Source organism: Siphateles boraxobius, unplaced genomic scaffold (assembly GCF_051911475.1).
Source record: "Siphateles boraxobius isolate OS27281-9 unplaced genomic scaffold, OSU_SipBor_1 46, whole genome shotgun sequence".
Lineage (NCBI taxonomy): Eukaryota > Metazoa > Chordata > Actinopteri > Cypriniformes > Leuciscidae > Siphateles > Siphateles boraxobius.
This window is the reverse complement of record NW_027509097.1, coordinates 14234295-14257500: the sequence shown is the minus strand read 5'-3', so window position 1 is coordinate 14257500 and position 23206 is coordinate 14234295. Positions and strand designations below refer to the sequence as shown.

Sequence of the window (23206 nt, the reverse complement as noted above, 5' to 3'; positions counted from 1 at the left end):
ACACATTTTATAAATAGAAATTACATTTGACCTAGGATCTAGCACCATTTTAGAGATATTTGAAAATTATTAAATACTTTGAATTTAAGCTTTTATTTTTAGTTTACGTTTTAGTAGTTTACATTATTGTTATGCACTTCGTATTATCTTTTTTATTTAAAAAATTATATTTATTCTATTCTATTTATTTTTCTATTGTACTTTATTTATTTTCAGTTTTAGTCATTTTAGTAATTATTTTATTTCAGTTGGTTAAGGCAACATTTCAGTTTTTCATCAAACATTTATGTTTTACTTTTATATTTCATTTCAAACAACGAAAACGATATAACACTGCAGACCGCTGTACGTTCAAGGCTAGGCTATACATTTATACAATATATGTGTCAAACTAAAGCCTATGTTTTTTTATTCCATATATTGATTTAGGTAGTTGAATATTCACGAATCAATATCCTTGCTGTCTGTCAAAAAGCATTTATTTATCATAATATGAACTCTCATTCACTCTTTATTTCAATCATCTGTAATGACAGCAGCCACATTTATATCAACACGCACTTCGCCATAGACACTCTTCAAACTGGTTTAAAGAAAGCACAGATGTCGTGAGAAACTTTAAATGCCCCGTAAATGTCGTGTTCAAAACAGTGCATGAAGTTTTGTTTCACTGAAAAGTCATGAGATGTGGAACTCGTCTTCCGGTACTGCATGAATGTGAATGACGTGTGCAAACGCAACACGTATGAATGGAGCTCAGCTTTGTGTCTGCTGAGAATGCTCACGAAATTATGGGTTATTTATGTGCGACTCCAAATCGACTTAAATCATAAATAAATACTTACCCGGCCAGCCATTTTTGTGTTTATCAGGTGATCAAGAGAAATTCTGCAAGAGTAACACAACTAGACGCTGCCCCCAGCGACCGCTCTCAGCAATGACACGAACGTCAAACCGGAAGCGAAAACCCACCAAAATAAAAGCACTAACGTTTTTTCAAAATATTGTAATTAGAATAGCATTTAATTACAACAAACTTTATACAAACAATTATAGACAATATTTTGTATTAATTTGGTGATCACAATAACCACATTTTATTTGTTATAAGTACATTTATGAACACTAACCGTCTCATGTTTGCTCTGTCATTGGTCTTTAGTAGGAATTAACTAACTGAGCATCTTCTTACAGGATTAATCTGAGAGAGAAATAAAAGTGTTTGTCGCTTCAAAATACTCTAATTATAGCGCTTAAAATTGGAATTATAAATGCACATTGTCCATTAGATGGCGCCAGAGGAATATGAATTTCTAACCATGAATTTATATAGCCTTTGAATTATCAACTAGATCAGACATATTCTTCCTCGTGCCTCATGATCTGTTTGATAGATCATACTACAAAAATGCCCACCTTCAGAGGTCGTGGTACACGAGTCTATTTGCTGTGACATCTTTTACAATATAACTTATTTTGTCATTAATATTTCAAGATGATCATTTACTGGACTGAAGCAACTTAAGTTTACTTTATTTTCCATTTTTAGAAAAATCGTGTTAAAATGTAAATTATACAACAGTCTTTTGAGGAACATTTGTAAATTTGAAATTTTATTGTTTGGATAACCTCCTTGACCCTTGAGATGAAGCATCTCTTTTCCGAAGGGGGTCCTCAAAATCTCTCTACCATCATTGTATTGCATTGCATTATTTATTTTAGATTTTTTTTATATATATATAATTTGTCTAATGGTTCAATAATAATAATAATAATAATAATAATAATAATAATAATAATAATAAATATATATATATATATATATATATATATATATATATATATATATATATATATATATTATTCCATATACTGAGCTATGCAGGGTTAAAAATAGATCTCTTTTTGTTCTCCAAAGTTAAACTTGGGGGTTATACAGACCCCCTCGCCTACTCGCAATAAAAACTATATCACTTTTTTTTTTTTACATCAAAAACAAGTTTAATGTTTATTTACACCAACTCCCACTCCCACATACAAACAGTCACACAAAACAAGAGGTGTGGCTTTAGTGGAGCATTCCACATACAGAGAAAGTGTGTACACACAGCGGAACATGTCTTTTTCCGAGAAGTTAGCCTTGACTTAGAACAATGTTATCTGCAGCAGATAATGACACTCTTAAAAAGATTTCTTAAAAAGATTTCTGTCATCATTTACTCACCTTCATGTTGGGCAGAATGCTTATTTACATTTAGAATAACATCTTTTTTGTGTTGCACAAAAGACAAGGAAGGACATGGGGGTGAGTAAATGACCAAAAAAAAAAGCCTATGCAAAGACATTTTTTATAATTGAGTTGGATCTTTTTTCTTCTACAAGTTCAAATGTACAGTAAACTAAATAAAAACTTTGTTCATTTTAATGTACCACAGCATTTTTGTTAATAGTAGACAAGCTGAATTGTACACAATGCTTCCATTAAAACTAAAGACTAGCCATACAGGACTCGTCTTGTTCAAAGCATGTGATATTTTGTACTGACCTACCAATCAGATCATGTGACATTTTATCATGTGATACCAACCCACCTGCTCTGCTCAATTGGAATTTCAGTAGTTCAACATTCTTGAAAGAAGTGCTAAATATTACAAGCACGCATAGTCTCAAACACAAAAGCACACTTATTTATGAATCTCATTCCATGTACATTCCATGTTATGATCCCAGACAACTGAACATTAGAACAAAACAGACATACTGTAAATGAGATTTAGGTAAACAAGTGCCAAAGCGGCTTTTGTGTTGTACAAAGTCAAGCCATACAGCACTGATTTTGCCATGTTCTTTGTTTAAAATTCCAACAGATTATTTCTGATCATAAAAAGGTTGTTTGAGGGAGATCAAAACACTTCAGCACAGTCAAGGTCTATAGTTTAACAGAGTATTTACAATCTGCAGTTCTCTTAGGCTATGGCATAGTCCGAGTCTTGGCAACAACACCAGCAGCCTGGATAACACGGTAGCGTTCTCGGAGGTTACGCCGTCGCACATGCTCATTGGTGATTTCCAGTACGTTTGCTACAGGAAACCATCCTTTCTGTCCATCAGATAAACGGATCCCCTCATACAATCCTATGGAAGGCAAGAAGAGATAAGATGAATGAACAAAAAACAAGTTGTAACATTTAAACATGCCAGATGCACTTCTAATGAATGGAAGGTATAGTGTGACCAGGCCCGCATTAATAACACATAGGGCTATATAGCAAACCCAAGGGCCCCCTGGCCTTCATAGTAGCCTATCTTGGTGCCACAACGTTTTCTTCCGCAGAAATAATTAGTATTTTTTGTTAAAAATCATATCTTTAACACACACACACACAGTGATACAATGTATTGTATCTCTATGTAAAATATATATATATATTCCAGGCTACAACACATTAAGAGCATAAATGCATTAAAGGGATAGTTCACCCAAAAATGAAAAGCAGCCCATGATTTATTCACCCTCAAGTCATTCTAGGTGTATATGACATTCTTCTTTCAGACGAACACAATCGGAGTTATATTAAAAAATGTCCTGGCTCTTCAAAGCTTTATAATGGCAGTGAATGGCTGTTTCTGTTTTGAAGTCCATAAAAGTGCATGTATCCATCATAAAAGTGATCCACACTGCTACGGGGGGGGGGTTAATAAAGGCCTTCTGAAGCGAAGCGATGAGTTCGTGTAAGAAAAATATTCATATTTAACACTTTACAAAGCAAACTTCTAGCTTCCGGCCAAACTGCAACACGCAGTCTACTTACGCCTACAGCGCAACTTACGCAACTTGTGATATCTGAAGTAGCGTAGTGAATCATGGCGTAGCGTAAATATCAGCAGTACGTCGCATTACTCATATAAGTCGCGCTTAGAGTTAAGTGGAATCCGTATGTTCGTTTGGCCGGAAGCTAGTTAATTTACTTTATTAAATATGGATATTTTTTTAATTCATCGCTTCGCTTCAGAAGCCCTTTATTAACCCCTCTGGAGCAGTGTGGAGTTCTTTTATGATGGATAGATGCACTTATATGGACTTCAAAACAGAAACAGCAATTCACTGCCATTATAAAGCTTGGAAGAGCCAGGACATTTTTTAATATAACTCCGATTGTATTCGTCTGAAAGAAAAATGTCATATACACCCAGGATAACATGAGGGTGAGTAAATCATGGGTTAATTTGAATTTTTGGGTAAACTATCCCTTAAACACCAGATATGGTCAAAGCAAACAGGTTTCAAATAGAAACAACTTTTACACATATGTTTGCCTTAAGGTGTTTACTTTAAATAGTTTCAAGGTCTTCTTTCTGTCCTTAGAAGAGGAGAATCATCAAGGCTGGAATGGGGCTAAAATTCAGCCCATTCAGCCACTTGTTTTCTCCATTAATGTTTTGCTGGGGTAAGGGCCTTTAAATTGGAATAAATAAATAAATTAAGGAATAAATAAAGAAGAGAAACAAATAATAGATATTTTTGAATATTCTGAATAATTAATATACTATGATAATAAACTGCCTAGCCCTATTATTAATCCGGCCCAGAGTGTGACACACCTTCGTTGGTTTTGCGCACAACATTGATGATCTCCGTGGGCTCCAGATTTAGTTCATCAGCTTGATTTGCCACATATCGCTGCACACACTGCACCTGAGGGCAATCTGACACACAAAAACACCCATGTGATTAGAAAGAAACTGATCTGAAGAGAGAAGTGAACATGATTACCAGGAAAATCAAAGGCAAGCACTAACATGTTGTCATATTGCTCACATGAGTATAATCCTGAGCTGAAATAAGCACCCACTCTTACCCCAGTCTTCATATATGACTTCTTCTTGATCATTGCTGGTGCCATCAGGATTCGGGAATGCTGCCAACCACCTGTGAAGGTCAGATCTGATTGAAGAGAAAAAAAAGAAATGACCTATACAGCTTTAAAACCAGCATACATCCTTATATAACCCTGGAAACAATCTGAAATATGCCACTATATTATATATCCACTATATGAATTATATTGGGGCACCTGACCATTACACTGTAATGACGTTGCATTCTAAATAAAAAGACATTCCCCTCTTTACAGCTGTTACAGTTTCCAATCTTCTGGGAAGGCTTTCCATAAGATTTCAGAGTGTTTCTGTGGGAATTGTTGCCCGTTTATCCAGTAGAGCATTTGTGACGTCAGGCACTGATGTTGGATGAGAAGGCCTGGCTCGCAAACTGCTTTCCAGTTCATCCCAAATGTGTTCGATGGGGTTGAGGTCAGGGCTCTGTGTGGGTCAGTCAATTTCTTCCACACCATACTTATCTGACCATGTCTTTACAGATCTTGCATTGTGCACCAGGGGACAGTCACACTGGAAAAGAAAAGGGACTTCCCCAAACTGTTCCCACAAAGTTGGAAGCATAGAATTGTCCAAAATGTCTTGGTAAACTGAAGCATTAAGTTTCCTTTTACTAATAGTAGGAAGACTAGCCCAACCCCTGAAAAACCGCCCCGCCAAACTCTACAGTTGGCCCAATGCAGTCAGTAAGGTTCTCCAGGCATCTGTCAAACCCAGACTCTACCAACAGAGAAGCGTGATTAATCACTCCACAGAACAGGTTTTCACTGCTCCAGAGTCCAGTGGCACCGTGCTTTACACCATTGCATCTGACGCTTGGCATTGTACTTGGTAATGAGAGGCTTTCATGCTGCTGCCTGGCCATGGAAACCCATTCCATGAAGCTCCCGCCGCACAATTTTTGTGTCGATATTAATGGCAGTGGAAGTTTCAAACTCTTCAGCTATGGAATCAGCAGTTGATTGTTGAATATCTAGCAGGAATTACATTTCTGACTTATTCCAAAGGTGGCATCCTATCACCAATACTATGCTTGGATTTACTGAGCTCTTCAGAATGACCCTTTTTTCCACACATGTTTGTAAATGCAGACTGCATAGATAGGTGCTTGATTTTATACATATGTGGTAATGGGTCTAATTGAAACATTGAATAATTGAATAACTGTTATAACTTAATTTAATTATTAAGAGGTGTGGTGATAATACTATTGTATATAGTGCATATATAGTGAAAGAAAGAGAAGAAAAAAAATCATATTGAATGGATGGTTGTTTATGCAGCCTTATCTATCTGAACTGCTGCAACCATATACTCCTTTTAGAAGTCTGAGATCAAGCGATAAGAACCTGTTATTAGTCCCACATTCCAGACTCAAACGCAGAGGGGATCGAGCATTTTCTGTGGTTAGGGACAATTTGGGACGGGAACAACAATAGGAACAAAAACACGGTTGTGGAACAATTTGCCATTAGAAATTAGGATAGCCGTAATTTAGATATTAAATTGAGCAAAAGTGATAGTAAAGACATTTTTAATTTTACAAACGATTTCTATTCTAATATAAAATGTTCTATTCATCAAAGAATCCTGAAATTCTTTAAACAGCACAGCTGTTTTTAACATTGATTATAATAATAAAACATGTTGCTTGAGCAACAAATCAGCATGAGGCTGAAAATTCAGCTTTGAATATATTCAAATATTTAAAAATAAATCATTTTAAAGCTATTTTATATTACTGTTTTACCCTTTTTTTGATCAAATAAATATAGCCTTGGTAAGCATGTGTTCACTACCCCAACAGTAGTGTACTGTGCAAAATACCAACAGAAAATTACTTCTCTTAAAAATGAGCATATGGCTTCAAAACATAACAGAGCAATGAACATAAATCACGGATGAGTAAAATGAAAAGCATATGGTTTTTTTATAATTTCACGCACTGTGTGGGAGCTTTCATAACTCTCTCCATCAGGCGTCCCTGGTGATTCTCCAGCAGGGTCAGACAGAAGCAGTGCTCCAGGCTGGGGACAGCTGTGTCCTCCCTAAAAGGCTGCACCTGGACCAGGGAGCGATGCGCGTGATCAAGGACTACATACCGCTCAGAACTGCAGCACAGAGAAAGAAAGGTAGAAATAAATGAGTTGAGTCTGATTCAGAAACAACGGGATTAATTAAACATCCACGGTAAATGCAAACAGGTGTGTTACTTTTAGTAAAGGATAATTAATAGAATGTACTTGTTTGCAGTGTTTTGTAATCCTAAAAAAACAGAGTAAAGCCATAACACAGACAGGTTTTTCAGCTTTCTACCTTTTCTTGCTTGCAATAACAAGCAGGTCGTTGAAGAGAAAGAGGTAGACCAGGCTGAATTTTGGGCGGAGGTTCAAGAAAGTTCCTCCTCTGTTTATTTCCTGCACCTCTCCTCGTTTCTCCAAGTGACGTGTTTGAGATATAATTGGCACTGCCTGAATAAATGATTCAAAGATGAGACAATATTTAAACAAATAAATATATAGACAAATAAATATTCTATATAGAAAATATTCTAAATAAATATTTTATGCAAAGAGGATTTTAAAACATTAAAAAATATATATATATTTATAACATTAATCAGTATAGCTCACCTTTAATTTGTCAAACTCCAGAATACCATTAATCTGAATCAGTTCCTCCATCTGCTTCATTTTTCCAACTTGAGTATTACATTCTTCAATTATCTGTGAGGATGTGCGTGACAAGTTATTTAAGATCACATCTGACAACATCAAAAAAACATAAACAATACGCAGCTATAACAAAACATTCTTTCCATGGAGACGAAAGAATCTGCATGCATAATAACATTTCAGACATATTAAACAAGACCTATTTTGGTTCTTTCATAAAAATGGAAGAAAATAAACGAGAGACTCAATGTTCTTTATTTCTCTAATTCTATAAAATGCTATAAAATCCACCTTGTTAGTTATCTTTGACTCAATAAAAAATATGGCAGGCTTATATAATCTGAAACTTAATTTCTAGTGACCTGACCCGCATTTAACCTTGTGTTCCACTCTCTCCCCCTCTTTCCCCTCATCCTTGCTCACTTTTCCATTTATCTTCCTCTCTAATAGGCTATATTGGGTACAATGAGGTCTAGTTTGATCATGGAACAATGTAATAAAGTGACTTTATAATGAGAGGAAAAAACAGGGTCCATCATTTACTGTGATCTTGGGATGTTTACCTTAGACACAGAGTCATGAGCTTTTGATGCAGTTTGTTCCTTATCCGCCCCAACGGCCGTTCTCTTCAGGATGTTCTGATGAAAAAAAGGGATATTTAAACATCTAGATTGCATTCATTTTACCTCGATCACTTTAAGATAACTCTACTTGATTATAAGGATTGCCTTGCAACCCACGTGGAGAAACAAAAAAAAAATATTTTTTTTATATTTTCTTATGCTCCTCAATGCTCTATTTGATCAAAAACGATGGTTAAAAAATTGGAAATATTACTGAAATTTAAAATAATTATTTTATCTTTTAATATTGAAATGTAATTTATTCCTGTGATGGCAAAGCTGAATTTTCAGCATCATCAGTCTTCAGTTAATATTCTGATTTGCTGCTCAACAAACATTTATTATTACCATCTAATCTATGTTGAAAATGTTTAGTGCTGCTTAATATTTTTGTGGAAACTGTAATAATTTTCTGGATTATTTGATGAATAGAAAGTTCAAAAGACACAGCATTCATTTGAAACAGCTGATTTGAAATCTTTTGTAACATTAAAAAAAGCCTTTACTTTGTTGAAGAAGAATTCCAACATTCCTTATGGCCCTGTGTTTACACCTGGTATTAAGATGAGTTTTGGTCGATCGGATCACATGTAGACGAGGGAGACACATACTTGTTTATACATGGTGTTTTAACCCATCTCTTTTGTCCACTTTCAACCATGTCTGTCCTGATTTTTTTTGTAGGGTCTATAGGCAGGTAAATGTACGTTTTTTTTTTCTTCAAATCTTTCAATCTAATGGACAAAATAAGTTTGCGCAATTTACATATTGAACACGCACAGAGACAACGGAAAAACATACGGAGATCATCAGCTTTCGTTTCTGCTCTAAAAGCCACAAGACCACGGCGAACGCTGTGAGTGCATGTTAGAAATCAGGAATGGTGAGAGAACATAGTGCTTCGTACAGTTTTAGTCTTCAAACCAAACTTGGGTGTTCAGCCAACAAAGTTCAAATCCCGTCTGGCTAGCGCGCTTCCCATAATGTTTACGCATTAGATCAGTAGGTGGTCTTCTTGCGGCTGTTCGAATGCATTAGACACTACCAATCCGGGTGAAAACATTTTAACGCCATTTAAATTTGACGGAAGCAAAGGGACCTGTCCATAGACCCTCCCCTCGAAGTAATCAGTATAGAAGCGGTCAAAAGTGGACAAACGAGATGGATTAAAATGCCAGGTGTAAACGTGTCTCTCTCGTCCACTTGTGATTCAATCAACCAAAACGCATCTTATAACCATGTGGAAATAGGGCCTTCGACCACCACTGGACGTCGTCAAAAGTGGACAAGCTCAAAACCTTTTAGACCCTGTTTACACCTGTATTTAGCGTCGTTCACTTGTGATCCGATCGACCAAATTGCATCTTAATACCAGATGTAAAAAGGGCCTATGTGAATTATTCCCCCACCTCGATGAGCATTTTAATGCGTGTGATTCGCTGGAAGGGCAGCAACAGGAAGGACATGAAGGGCAGTCGTTGACACTTGGGCGACTCCTGCAGTCGGGTGATAACGGCCGCAAACTGAGTGTTAGTTTGCCTGTGATAGATATTAGGCAAAAGAATAAGTGAGTGATTTAAACATTTTAATGGATGAGAACAAATTATATAGTTTGAAATGCCCTTGCTTGTGTGTTGACGTATGAATTTCTTACATTAGATTACTGTAGGTCTTTTCCTGATAAATCTGATTTCGAACATAGTCAATATATGCAGGGAAATGATGTTGGGAATGATAGTGGATGATATCACAGATGTCAGAAATGATAATGCACTCATCTACACGTTCCACCAGGTCCTTCAGAAACCTGCGAAAAAAATGTCATATGAATTTACGAATGGATGTTTGTGACTGCTGTACAGTATCTTGTTTTACAGGCTACACTGCATTACCAGAGCATTATACTATTAATTGATGATGGATTTATCCTGAGAGTTCATTTTTAATCGTTTTCTACTTGGATTAATTTAATTAATATCAAACGCTGCCTCAGCAAATTCTGATGGGTTACACCTGGCAAATGCATATCCCAAATATAGTCTTTGGGGTTCATGTAAACAAACACAACTAATTTGTGGGGATCAGGCAGTGCTGTTTCAGCAAACCTAAACTGTAAAATGTCTTCATTTCACACACACAGGCACTCACCTCTCGCTGACCTCTTGGATGCGCAGGATGTTTGAGAAGAGGGTTTTTTTGTCCATGATAATGAGAGTGTCATTCAAGTCACTTGACTCCATAAAATGCTCCGTTAACACACGCAGAGAGCGCAAATATGACATTTCTGATGTAATCACCTCAAACATGCTCTGCACACAGAAAATGGAAGCATATAGATGTTATTTAAATGCAATTTAGTCTTTCTCAACAAAATGTGAAATCTTTATAGCTCCGTTTTTTTTACATTCACTCTTATTATCAACTTTATTGTTATTCTTCGTTATTATCATCTTCTTTATTCTTTACTACACTTTTAATTTGGGCACGCTGTCTCATTCTGGTCACATTTAATCTTAAAATCAAAAGAAACAAATATTTTGCATTAAGGCATGTTAGGACTATCAATAATTCCGGCATATTGAAGTTATTTGGAACACTACCCCTAAAAATATAATATAAATATATACAATATATGCATACATATACATATATTATTCAGCTTTCGTGAGATTCACCCTCTCCCTACTTCCAGAAGTTCCTTTCCCATCATTTCCATCCTTTCTTTCTTCTCTTTTCCATTCAAATCACATTTTCCATATTTCCAAACACAATTCTTCCATAATCCTACTTCTTCCATACTCCATAATCATAACCTCAAACTCAGCACTTGCTCTTCCCAGAAGTGCGTGTTCTTCTCTGAGTTTTATAGCACATGCACTGAGGATTTCTGCTCACCTCTTGATACTTGCACTCCTCTGGGCTTAGCGTTTGCAGGACACCACTGTCTCGTACCGCTGGCTGGTCTCGCCATAAATTGTTCTGCTTTAGAATTGGAATGTTAGTGGATCTGGAACCTTTCTCTCCTCTTTCTGGGCTGTCAGTGAGGTGTGTGTCCATCTGGAAGTCTATGCTGGTCTTACTGATGTTGCGACATACTGTCCTCCTGATCTCCTTGTGTATAAATGTTTCTGTGTAAAACTGATACAGCTCTGCAAGGATCACAAAACATGGCATTAAATTGTAGTTGAAGACATCATTTATTCTTTGTTTTATTGGACTGTACAATTTCTCAATAGTGTTTTTTTTTTGTAAACATGCATGAGGTCTGTCTTTCAACATTTTCTTGATGATGTATAAAATCTGGGAAAAAAATGATACCCTCAGACATCCCATCTTCCAAGTCAAGAGACTGTTTGCGACGTGGGAGGACTCGTGGAGGCCTGGATCTGGAAGACAAATTGAGTTGCACACAAAGTAAAGACACATATGACAGCTGTGACACTACAATATTAAACCTTAAGAGAGCAGAAACTGTTTGAGGGATGAAAGGTAAAGAAAATACTTCTCATTGGATCCACATTTTTCCCCATCAGCCCCTTCACTGTCATTCTCATCTGTTGAAGAAACAATTAAGTACCATAAAACAGACACTAAATTCACTTAATAAAAGGCTGCAAACACCTTCTTTACTTCTGTATTAAGAAGCATTTCTGAGTGAAAATGTAACAGGACTTGATTTTATCGATCAGGATTGAAAAGTGGGTGTTGAAAGAATTGGTTCTGAAGAAGAAAGTCAGTCATACAGGCGTGGAAACAAAAACTAAAAGAAAAACTGTTAAAATGGTTTTAGTTAACAGAAATAAAGTTATAAAATATAAATATTAGATTAAAAAACCTAATATGAAAATGACAAATATAACTAACTGAAATAAAATTAATTTAAATTGAAGTGCAAACATTGCTAAAACTAAAGCTGATATAGAAATAAATTAAAGCTAAATAGAAATATTAAAATAATAATGATTATAATAATATTAACAAATGCCACAAGCAAATAACAAATAACTAAAGCTTAATTGAAAACGAAAAATATATTAAAAAAGCTAATTCAAAATACTAATAAATACTATATAATATATACAAATAGTACATAATACTAAAACAAGACTGTTGGGAACAACATGAGGGTTTATGACATAATTTTAAATTTATCCCTTGAAGAATGTAAATAGGGCCTATTTTGATTTCATGCTGACTTTCAAAGTTTTTCTGTACCTATAGACTTGAGAGAATAACTGCTGAGGCGTCTTCCGTTCTCATAGGTCTTGGCTGGTGGTGGTGGTGGAGTTCTTTGTAGTCGAGGACTGCCAGGTGGGCTGCATTTGTTAAAGGGCTGCAGAGGCAGAATAATGCGAGGCGGACACCTGTTCTCTAAAGGCATTCTGGGAGGAACGACTGGAGGGGTGTCCTTGCTTGTTACAGTGGCCGGCCCCTTTTGAGGTCTAGGTGGAGTGACCACCTCCAGGCTAGTGTCATAAATGGACTCCTCCGGCACCTCCAAAGACTGGGCTATGGAGACGTTTGGAGGAGTCTGGGGAAATTGGACAACAGAGGCGATCAATGTCGGAGGTCCAGGGTCTGATTTCCTCCTCAGCTGCTGCTCTATTAGGTTACGAGCCTCCAGAAACTTGTCTTTTTTAATTTGCGGTTCCTCGTTCTTGTTCTCACCTTTAGGTAATGGCTCACTTAAAGACTCTGCTTCCTTATTTGATGACCTTATTTCTTCTTTTCCGTCCTCTCCTGCTCTTTCATTCTGATACTCCGTGTCACTGAATTCGATCTCCTCATCCTCACCCTCTTCCTCATCTTGCTGACTTATTGGAACCCACACAAGCTTCATGCCAGGCCTCTGCAGGTGACACATACAGCCGCAGTTCTTCTCACACTGATGCTCTGGAACAGGGCTAGAATCTTGATCTGCTTGCAGTTTGCCGCCTTCTTTTCCATCGGGAGCTAGAGGAGGACATGGATTATGGTCAGGGTTAGGCTCTCCTGCAAATTCCAACATGAAGTTGGGTCAAAAACATGATGCTAATTTGTCCAATCGCACGTCCTGATTTTGCCGAGTTAGACGTGTTCCTGGTTCAACATATTTTGTTGATCCTGGAACAACATTCCTATCGGAAAATTCAATCCTAACCATATCCCTACCCCTGAACCTAACCCTACCCATAAATTACAGTATATCTAAAGTCAGAGGGAAATTATAAATGAATAACACTGATGTAGAACCACCTAAACCTGTTTGCAAGCCTAAACTTGACATAAACTGTAAACTTGTCCCTAAAATCTGATTGGTTGATTGGAATGTTGATCCAGGATCAACAAAGATGTTGATGCAAGAACAAATACTTGGTGAAATCAGGTTCTGCTGTACAATCAATTAATTGTTTTCAGAAATACATTAAAAATGCAATTCATACAGTGACTTAAAAACAACCTTTGTATAATGAGTGTCTTTAATTTCAGTACTAAAAATCATTCTGAAATATTTCACAAACGTCAGGATGATATGACTGTCTTGATATCATAATGGAGAAGGGTAAGTTCTACCAGGACATTTCATTGTAATTTTTACAGTAAAATACTGTTAAAATGTACCGTTTTTAGAAGTAAAAAAGGCAAATTATAATTTACAGTGAAACTGTAAACTGACATTCCCAGAATTCCCTGTGTGAAGTTTTTGTTATCAGTTATGCACATTTGGGTTTTATGTTACATCTTCTGTTGTTTAATGAATGTTAATTGCATTATTTTAGTGTCATGTCATGTGTTACCATGATGGTGTTCTGTGTTTGCATGAATGACTCTGTTCACCTTCTGTATACTAATATAATTCAGCTTGTGGAAAGGCTACTTGTGATGAACTTCTTTATGATTCTTCATGTGGCTTCCTCTTTTAACACCTACATAATTATGGTGGTTGAGTAAAAACCTACAAAATAGATTTTAGTGGCAGTGTGCGTTGTTGGATTTACCACTTTAAATTGCAATTTTCTTGTTTGTAAAGTACAGTTTTATACTGTAAAATTTACAGGTTGTTCTCTAAATATGTTTAAATTTGTACTGCATTTTTTACAGAATTATTCTGGCAACTACAGCTGCCAGGATTTGTTTTTTACTGTGATATACAGTACTGTGCAAAAGTTTTAGGTACGTTAGCATTTTTTATATTGCATATAAAAATCTCACTGAATTATTACAATTAATGGCAAAAGGAATGTTTGGAAATGTAAACTGATATTTCCTACTTACTACAGCAAAAGAAAAAATAACTGGCTTAAAACCTTTTTTTTGGTGAAAATACTAACGTACCTAAGACTTTTGCACAGTACTGTACATCCTCTGAAGCAGGTTAGTTCAGGTCATAAAATGATTTGTGGTGCGACACGGCAAAAAATGGATTGTATAGACCTTGGTAGCGCCAAATTAAATTTTTGACAAGAATGAATTTGAGGCTGTGAGGGATAGAATACAGAGCGTTCAATGGATTTTACTGCTGTTTAACAACATGCCAATTGCTCAGGTGACAAAATGTCTTTCTGGAAAACTTTCAGTAGACAACAACTCCATAAAACAGTTTTAAAAGTTGTGAGCTGTGAAAATTATGTGATCTAGGACCAATACACAGTCGTGCCATTGTAAAGACTGTACGTCTATCCCTCACAGCCTCATTTTCATCTACTTTAAATTCAATATGGCGTCTAACCTGACTGAGGTCTATTTATGAATTAAGGCAAGATACTACAGGCAAAAAGCACTGGTCAATTTTGGGATATTTCTCTTCTTTCAGTCTACTGGAAAGAAAATATCCAAAACACACATTTAAGTGTTTATTACACAAATGTAAATTTTGTAAATCTTTAAAGGCAGTTTTCTCAAAGTGTTTTTTTTTCTCATGCACTAAACAAGAAATGTCCATTTCACTAGCACTTACATACACCAAACTTTACAGTTTTATTCAATCTATATTCCAAATGTTTTTACAGGTTTCCGTTTAAACATTTGCCTAATTTATATCAAATTGTATTCCTAAAAACATGTTAAAAAAAAATTCTGGCTGTTAACAATGGAGTTGTAAAAACAGATATCCAAAAATCCCTTCAGTAAATAATAATAAATAAACTTGAACTCTGGTATATCAACAAAACCAAACAAGAATTTTTGAACCTGGCTTTTCAATGTTCAGATTTCTGTTGTGGACATATATGCAAACAAGTGCATTTTTAAATCATATAATGCCTCATTTGCATATTCAAACATTTAAAAAAAAAACTTGTAATAAAAATGTATAGTCTTAATGTTCTATGATTATTAACTGGAGAAGTATGGTGATATATATCAGTTAATAAAGTACATTTGACCATATTCTGATCTACAAGCCTTAGTAGCACCATGACTGTATGCCACTGGAATACTCTAAATGTCAGGTTGTTCCCGAAAAGCTTCATATCCTCCAGGGTATTAAAGATTTTTGATTACCACCTCTTTTTGATCCCTTCTTCTGCTTTGATTCTTCCACCTCGGCCTTTGAGCCTGCCGTTATCAGTGCCGTCAACTTCTGCATGGAACCTTTGCGCTGTGTCTGTCCCTCCTCCCCTTCCTTAGCCCGCAGCTCTTCAATAGCCTCAAATACATTTTGCCTGATCTTCCCAAATGCTCGTTTTAGCCCTTCTGCCATTTCACTACACCGGTGACTGACCTGCTAGAAACTCTCTCTCTTGGAAACTGAACTAGTTGAACGTGTATGTCAGGTTAAGGGTGGAACTGTGATTTATTACCCCAATTCTCACATAAAGGCCACTTTACATGTTATTTCTAAGCCTCCAAGTCACACTAGCCCAGTTAACATAATTGTCACTGTAAAAGAGTTTTATGAACAATACATTACATTTTCAGATTATGTCCAACAGGAATGTTAAGGAAGTAAAAACAAAAGAAGGTCAAGTTTTTCCCTATATGGCTCTTAAACGAGTGTTCAGGGCACATTCTCTCAGTATTAAATCCAAAACAAAAGGCCTTAAGTGAGGCTGACATCTATAATTTAATCAGTCTTACTAACTAAATGTAATAACGTGTTCATATGAATATGTTATATCAAATTTATATACAATCCTGATCATATTTATCCAATTTAAATATATATTTTTTAAATGTTTACGTTTTTGTCTTATGCTGACGAAGACTGTATTTATTTGATAAAAAATAGTTAAAATATATATACAGTAAAAAAAATACAGTAAAAATAAATACTTTTATGAAATATTATTATCATTTAAAGTAACTATTTTCTATTTTAATATATTTAAAAAGTCCTTTGTTCCTGTGATAACAGGCAGGATTTTCAGCATCATTACTCACATGATCTTTCAGAAACCATTCAAATATGCTGATTTGCTGATCAAGAAACATTTATTATTATTATTATCAGTTTAAAACAGTTTTGCAAAGATACATTTTTTCCATTTTTGTGGAAACGGTGATACATTTTTTAAGATAGAATATCTTTTGTAACAATGTAAAAGTCTTTGCTGTTCCTTTTTTTTAAAATCAGTTTAATGAGCTTAATGAGTTTTGCGTCAGATGCCAGACATATTCTTTTGTTTTGATTTTAAGTGCATCAAGTTCCAAAAAAAAGTAAATTTCAGAAACCAGGGTTTCCACCAAAACTAACTATATATAAACACCATTAAGGTAGTATTCAAATTACCATGATGCAAGATTTTAGTCATACTGTTCATCCCTAATATGTATTGTGAAAAATACACTATACAAATAAAGGTTTGACTTCAAAGTGTTTGAATACAGTTACATATAGTTGTGTATAGTATGCAATCTTCTGCAGCTCACTCAGGAATGTCACAAACATTTTCTGAAATAATTTTCAATCAAATAGATATATACACTACTGTTCAAAAGTGTGGGGTCGTAAGATTTTTTAATGGAAATTAATACTTTTATTTAGCAAGTATACATTAAATTTTAATCAAATAAATGCAGCCTTGGTGAGCATAAGCAAAAGACATTTACAAATCTTATCGTCCCCAAACTTTTAAACGGTAATGTAGATTTTAATGTAATTGTTTCCAAGGGGGGTTCTTTTATCCCCTACACCCCATCTGTCTGTGTGTTCAGCAGACAACACACACACACTATAATCCCACTGACTTACCAAACAACAACCAAAAAAATTACCTCAGATGTGCCTGAATCATGGTTCGGTGAATTAAAAAACTAAACAAAATCCAAGTTCAAGAAAGTTGGGGTTTTAATTAGAAACTGAAACTGACTTAAGCACTACTGTATGTAACACAAATGACTTGCATTTCTGAAATGTGTCACACACACACAAAGCTATGTAGTAAAAACCAAACTAGCAATTTAGATTCCGATCTTTCCAAGATTACCAGCAACACAAGAGCAGCAGAGTTTATCCTCACAACACCCACTGAGATGAAGATCACATTAAAGCTGATTAAAATATGAGTTTAGTAGCTGCTGCCGTTAATTCAACCCTGCAAACGCTATACTTGTTCGGCGTGTTTCTCCTTGTCTTTATTTATTTCTCTTTATCTAGTTTTATGCCTTAAGGCCCGTTCACACCAAGGACGACAACTATAACGATAAAGGTATAGTTCTAAAAATCGTTCTAAATGTAAAAGAATAGCAGAGTCCACACCACAACAATAAAGGTAACAGCACAGAGAAACGATATCATTGGAATCACTTTCAGAATGATTTTTTCAAGCTGATGAATAATAAAAACACTGACAGCCAATCAGAATCCACCAAACTGTAAAGAGTTCGAGCATTTCACAGCAAGCATTTCACAGCAATCAAACACACAGAAGGTTACAATGACTATAGATGTAAATACTTTTATGATGCTTGAATGTTGTACCAGTTACAAAACGTCTTTATTGTTTTAGTTTGTAGCTATTTGTGTCATAAAGTGGTGACCGATAAGGATATTTTTGGTGCCGATGCTGATGCCAATATTTTAGAGAGAAGGGTGGCCGATGGCCGATACAAAGCAGATATATATAATATCAGACTATTTAATGTAATCATAGTAAAAATAACAAGGATTGCAATTATATTTATTTATTTGACATAATATTTACTAAAATAATAGCAATTTAATTTTTGGAAAATGTATCAATTTTAAGGATGCACGATATATCGGCCACCAAATCAGTATCGTCTGATAAATGTTCGTTTTTAAGGTTATCGGTATCGGCCCAATAAGAAAATTTGGCTGATATTAAAGCCGATAAATAATGGATTATTCCCTTCAGCTGAGACACTTCAGATGTGCGCTGTTCGCCATAATGATTTTGAATTGCGTGAAAAATGATTGGAACCACTTCAAAAAAGTAAAATACAGTTAAGTGCAACATGTGCTGCGCAAGTCTGTCATATAAGCTACAGTACATAAAATGACACTGAGAAAATTACAATTGTGTGCTTGGGAAATGGATTTTAATGGTAAGACTTTTGTTTTTGTAATCACCAATATATATATATATATATATATATATATATATATATATTGGTTGTCGGCTTTCAAATATAAAGAATTATTAGTATCGGCCAAAATTTACACATGAACACTAAACACAGTACACATGACGTGACAGCACTTGGGTATTGCGCAGTATAGTGTGAAGTTGCTTGCTCGTGCATGTCTAATGACAGCCAAAGTCCTCCAATTCACACGGCTTGGATCATTCACACAGAAATCATGCAAAGAGTATGTGTTCTTGTAGAGGATACAATGCGCTCTTCAGCTGTATTCGCCAAAGTTTATGGAAATGTTTAACAGGTATTTTAAAGACTTGTTTAAATGCAGATTTTCAGTATGCTGAATAACTGAAATGGATCATTAAAAACTGGCAACTATCGGTCGACCACTAACTTTGTGACTGAACTTTGAGAAAGAAAATTCCTAGAAAACAAGCATAGATATTCCACAGAAGTAGGTAAAAAGTTCCTGAAAATGAAAGTAAATTCACTGTACCTGATCGGCCTCCATCAACAGCACTCGATGTTCCTTCTTGTCTCTCTTGGCTGTCCACCTCGTCTTGCTGTCCACTGTTTTGCCTTGTCTTTGGAGGCAGAGGAGGTGCCCTGTCAGCGCTGGAGAGGGACGAACTTCTCGTTTTGCGCCTGGGCTTAATTGCAGGAGGTCTTTGTAGTCTCCGTTCTACGCTGGTGCTCTTTGCTGTATCTTCAGCTGGAATCTTAGACTCAGGCTGGTTGAATTTGCTGACTATATTTTTGACATTCCCAGAGCTCTGTGAGGCTGCTCCTTCCACTGATGAGGTGTCTGAGGTATTATTGGAGCGCTTGGTGGGAACCGGGGGTCTTTGTTTAACCTCAGGTTTCGGAGGCAGATGTGGAGACTCTTGAGTAGACATCTTAACTGGTTTGGATGTTTTAAACCAAAGCAACCTGGCCAATATGAGGCCAGGCAGCAGGGTCAGCCAGGGCCTTCAATCTTCAACCTGTGGTAACAAACAATAAAGGTTTACATATGACTGATGCATCTTTTTCCATCAGTTGACCAATCCCAGATCATCTGACACTGTAGTGTTTTCATTAGAGATATTACAATTCTGTCTGATACTGCTGAACTTATATTTATTTTGAAGTTATGGTCTACAAATGGGGAAGATGAAAGTCTTGATGAAACAGACGTAGCAACAGATTGTTTCTGCAATATTGTGGCATACATCAGAGTGTAACAGGTTATCGAAAAAATATGCCATAGGTTGTGTATTGAACTCGAAACATGAACTTTCAGGGACGGGGTTTAAGCCGTTGAAATGATTGGAGAAGTCCTGCATACATCACCGGAAGAAATGGTGGTTTTCATGGCAAGATCCAGATATGACAATTTGATTAAACATTAAAGGGTTAGTTCACCCAAAAATGAAAATTAAGTCATTAATTACTCACCCCCATGCTGTACCAACCCCGTAAGACCTTCGTTCATCTTCGGAACACAAATGAAGATATTTTTGATTAAATCTGAGAGGTGGATCACTGCTACATAGGCTGCCAGAGGGAATGAAACTTGACGGCCCAGAAAGTCATTAAAGAACATGTTTAAATATTCCATGTGCCTACAGTGGCTCAACTATAAGTTTATCAAGCGACGAGACTACTTTTTTTCCGAAAAAAAAAAAAACATAATAACGACTTTATTCGACTATTCCTTTTCATTCCTTGTGGGCCTGAGACGAGAGTTCAAGAGATTTCCACGACGCATGCGCGAGAACTGAACAAGAAGTATTAGAAGAAGAACGTTCTCTTCTCAGTTCTCGCGCATGCGTCGTGGAAATCTCTTGAACTCTCGTCTCAGGCCCACAAGGAAGAAAAGGAATAGTCGAATAAAGTCGTTATTATGTTTTTTTTTTCGGGAAAAAAGTATTCTCGTCGCTTGATAAACTTATAGTTGAGCCACTGTAGGCACATGGAATATTTAAACATTTTCTTTAATGACTTTCTGGGCCGTCAAGTTTCATTCCCTCTGGCAGCCTATGTAGCAGTGATCCACCTCTCAGATTTAATCAAAAATATCTTCATTTGTGTTCCGAAGATGAACGAAGGTCTTACGGGGTTGGTACAGCATGGGGGTGAGTAATTAATGACTTAATTTTCATTTTTGGGTGAACTAACCCTTTAAGAGGTCCAAATAAATTTAAAAAACTTAAAAGCAAGAGTAATCATTTTAAATGCTGAACGTTAATTAATTTGGAGATCACTATATTGTAATATACAGTATAAAAAATAATGTTTTAACACATTTAACACTGTTATTAAATTATTCGTGTTTTTAAAGATTAAACATAAACATTAGATGATGGTAATCTAAAAAGTACAAATCAAAATTGCCAATACGATAAATTTAAGAAAAATCTGTAATATCAGCAAATAACTGATATAACAACATATCGTCCAGCTCTAGTTTTTATTCTTTCAGTTTCATATCCCTAGGTTGTAATTGCAACATTATTAAGTCGTTAGAACTATAAAAACATTTGAAGTGATGATTAACATCTAGTAACTCATTTAATAAAATAAAAAGCACAATGATCTTTGTTCTGGAATTACTTCACACAGTACAGGTTCAACTGCATTGGACTTTGCTCTTACAGGCAACAGTTAGACTTTTGAATAAAATATGAGATGAACTTCCACTCAGACATGAAACAGCATATTAGAAATATGCTTGAAATGTGCTTGCATGTCATTTACAGTAAGAACCGTTTACTTTGACCCCTTCTGATTCCAAAAGACTATGCATGTCTTATGGGATTAAAACCACACAATTAGTGGTTTATCGTTTTATGGTTATTTCCCCCTTGTGAACAACTAAACAAAACCTTTTTAATAAGTTGATTAGCATAACTTTCTTGGCCAGGAATAAATCCATTCTGAGAATGTTATAAGGGAAAGGGTGTGTCAAAAAGATTTCCCGTATCAACAATTCAGGTTGTAAAACTGACTTCACTAGACTCACACCCCTCAGACAAACTCAGCAGGTCTGTCAGGTTTTAGTGTGCTCGAATTTGATATCCTAAACATACAAAGCTCAACATTCCACAATGCAAAAAAGAAACACTTTCCCATGGGGTGAAATATAAAGGGTAAATTGTTTACAATTAAAAGGGTGATAATGCTTCTTAATTGTTACTCCTGATATTTTAAACTACAGTAAACATCCCCTCAAACAACAGGACACCAAAGTATTCCCTGATGGTCAGTTTTTTCCAAAAATGTGTACATGACACTTCCCCTCCAATCTATAAACAATCTTGGGATCGGAATCCTCCTTTCCTTTCCTGTTGTGAACCTTGGCTTTGCTTCCAAATTCCTTAGATACACTGGGATGTTGTGATATACATAAGAAACATTTAACACACACACACACACACACTATTTGCAACAGCCTGTATATAAAAAAAAATAGAAGAATAGAAAAAAGATTGGAAAAAAATATGGTAAAAATATGCTAATGAAATAATCAACATTACAATCCAAAAGTAAATACTCCTATGTTGTTCACATGACTGACAAGGATCTGCTGTGAAAACTGAATGGTGTTAATGCAACATGATGTAACCACTGAACCTGTCATTAATTTAGTAGGCAATAATTTTATATATCTGACAATGGTAAACAGCACTAGCTAAGATGCAGTACATTCACAGTTGAGGAGTTGATTACAATTAATAACTGTCTTACACAGATTACTCACCAAATGTGTCTCACTTTCTTATATAATCCATTAATAAAAAAGAATTGCTGAAATGTGTCCAGAGTAAATTTCCTCATAAAAACAAAAACATTTGAGTCGCGTGGGGTAACTCTCACAGTGCATATGGACACATAATAGTTTCACAGACATCCATGTTAATACATTTCTTTAAAATGACAGCAACAGATCGCCACATTCCTAAGCGAACTTCATATCCGTGCGGATTTCGTCTTACTCCGAAGACGTTACTTTCGTCTTTCCTCTTTTGTTGTCCTCTCCGGTAAATCCACGCGCATCTCTGGCTCTTTGTTTTCCTGCTCGTGAGCATGTGTGTAGAAACAGCCGGACAGGGACCGTGTGATTAGTGCATACCCCTCCTCCCATCCCAATCCATCTCATCCCATTCCTGCCTGCACAGCACACCCCTCTTTGGCTGCCACCCAACGGAGAGCTCTCTCTCTCTCTCTCTCTCTCTCTCTTTCTCTCTCTCTCTCTCTGTGTGTGTGTGTGTGTGTGTGTGTGTGTGTGTGTGTGTGTGTGTTTGTGTGTGGTTCAGGAATACCCTATTGAACGTTATGGGGACAAAGATGGCAATATCCGAAATCCTTGTCCTGTGGTACATTTTTGGCCCCTATGTGGAAAAACATCTTATAAATCATACAGGTGATGTTTTTTGAAAAAGTAAAAATGCAGTTTGCTGTGGTGGATAGGTTTAGGGTTAGAAGATTGAATACAGTTTGCACAAT

The 23206-nt window shown here is 35.9% G+C and overlaps 2 protein-coding genes across 3 annotated transcripts in view; both read right to left on the bottom strand.

The window, feature by feature from the left end:
- Positions 1–962, bottom strand: part of nsfb (N-ethylmaleimide-sensitive factor b) — a 23670-nt gene extending 22708 nt beyond the window's left edge. Inside the window, exon 1 of one of the 2 annotated variants that reach the window (XM_077200973.1) lies at positions 846–962. In XM_077200973.1, the coding sequence (XP_077057088.1) occupies positions 846–857 (12 nt within the window). In that variant the 5' untranslated portion in view covers positions 858–962. The remainder of the gene's footprint in view (positions 1–845) is intronic. The other variant, XM_077200972.1, reaches the window with a different exon arrangement.
- A 1012-nt stretch (positions 963–1974) lies between these two features.
- Positions 1975–23023, bottom strand: arhgef15b (Rho guanine nucleotide exchange factor 15b). The gene is made up of 16 exons (XM_077200982.1): positions 22461–23023; positions 19215–19701; positions 12410–13147; positions 11697–11748; positions 11513–11580; positions 11090–11343; positions 10343–10503; positions 9849–10001; positions 9604–9733; positions 8135–8209; positions 7530–7622; positions 7213–7367; positions 6843–7007; positions 4860–4945; positions 4603–4707; positions 1975–3135 (listed from the first exon to the last, which is right to left on the bottom strand). The coding sequence occupies exons 2-16, from the start codon at positions 19612–19614 to the stop codon at positions 2972–2974; spliced, it is 2799 nt and encodes a 932-aa protein (XP_077057097.1). The 5' UTR covers positions 19615–19701; positions 22461–23023; the 3' UTR covers positions 1975–2971.
- Between the last annotated feature and the right edge of the window lie 183 nt (positions 23024–23206).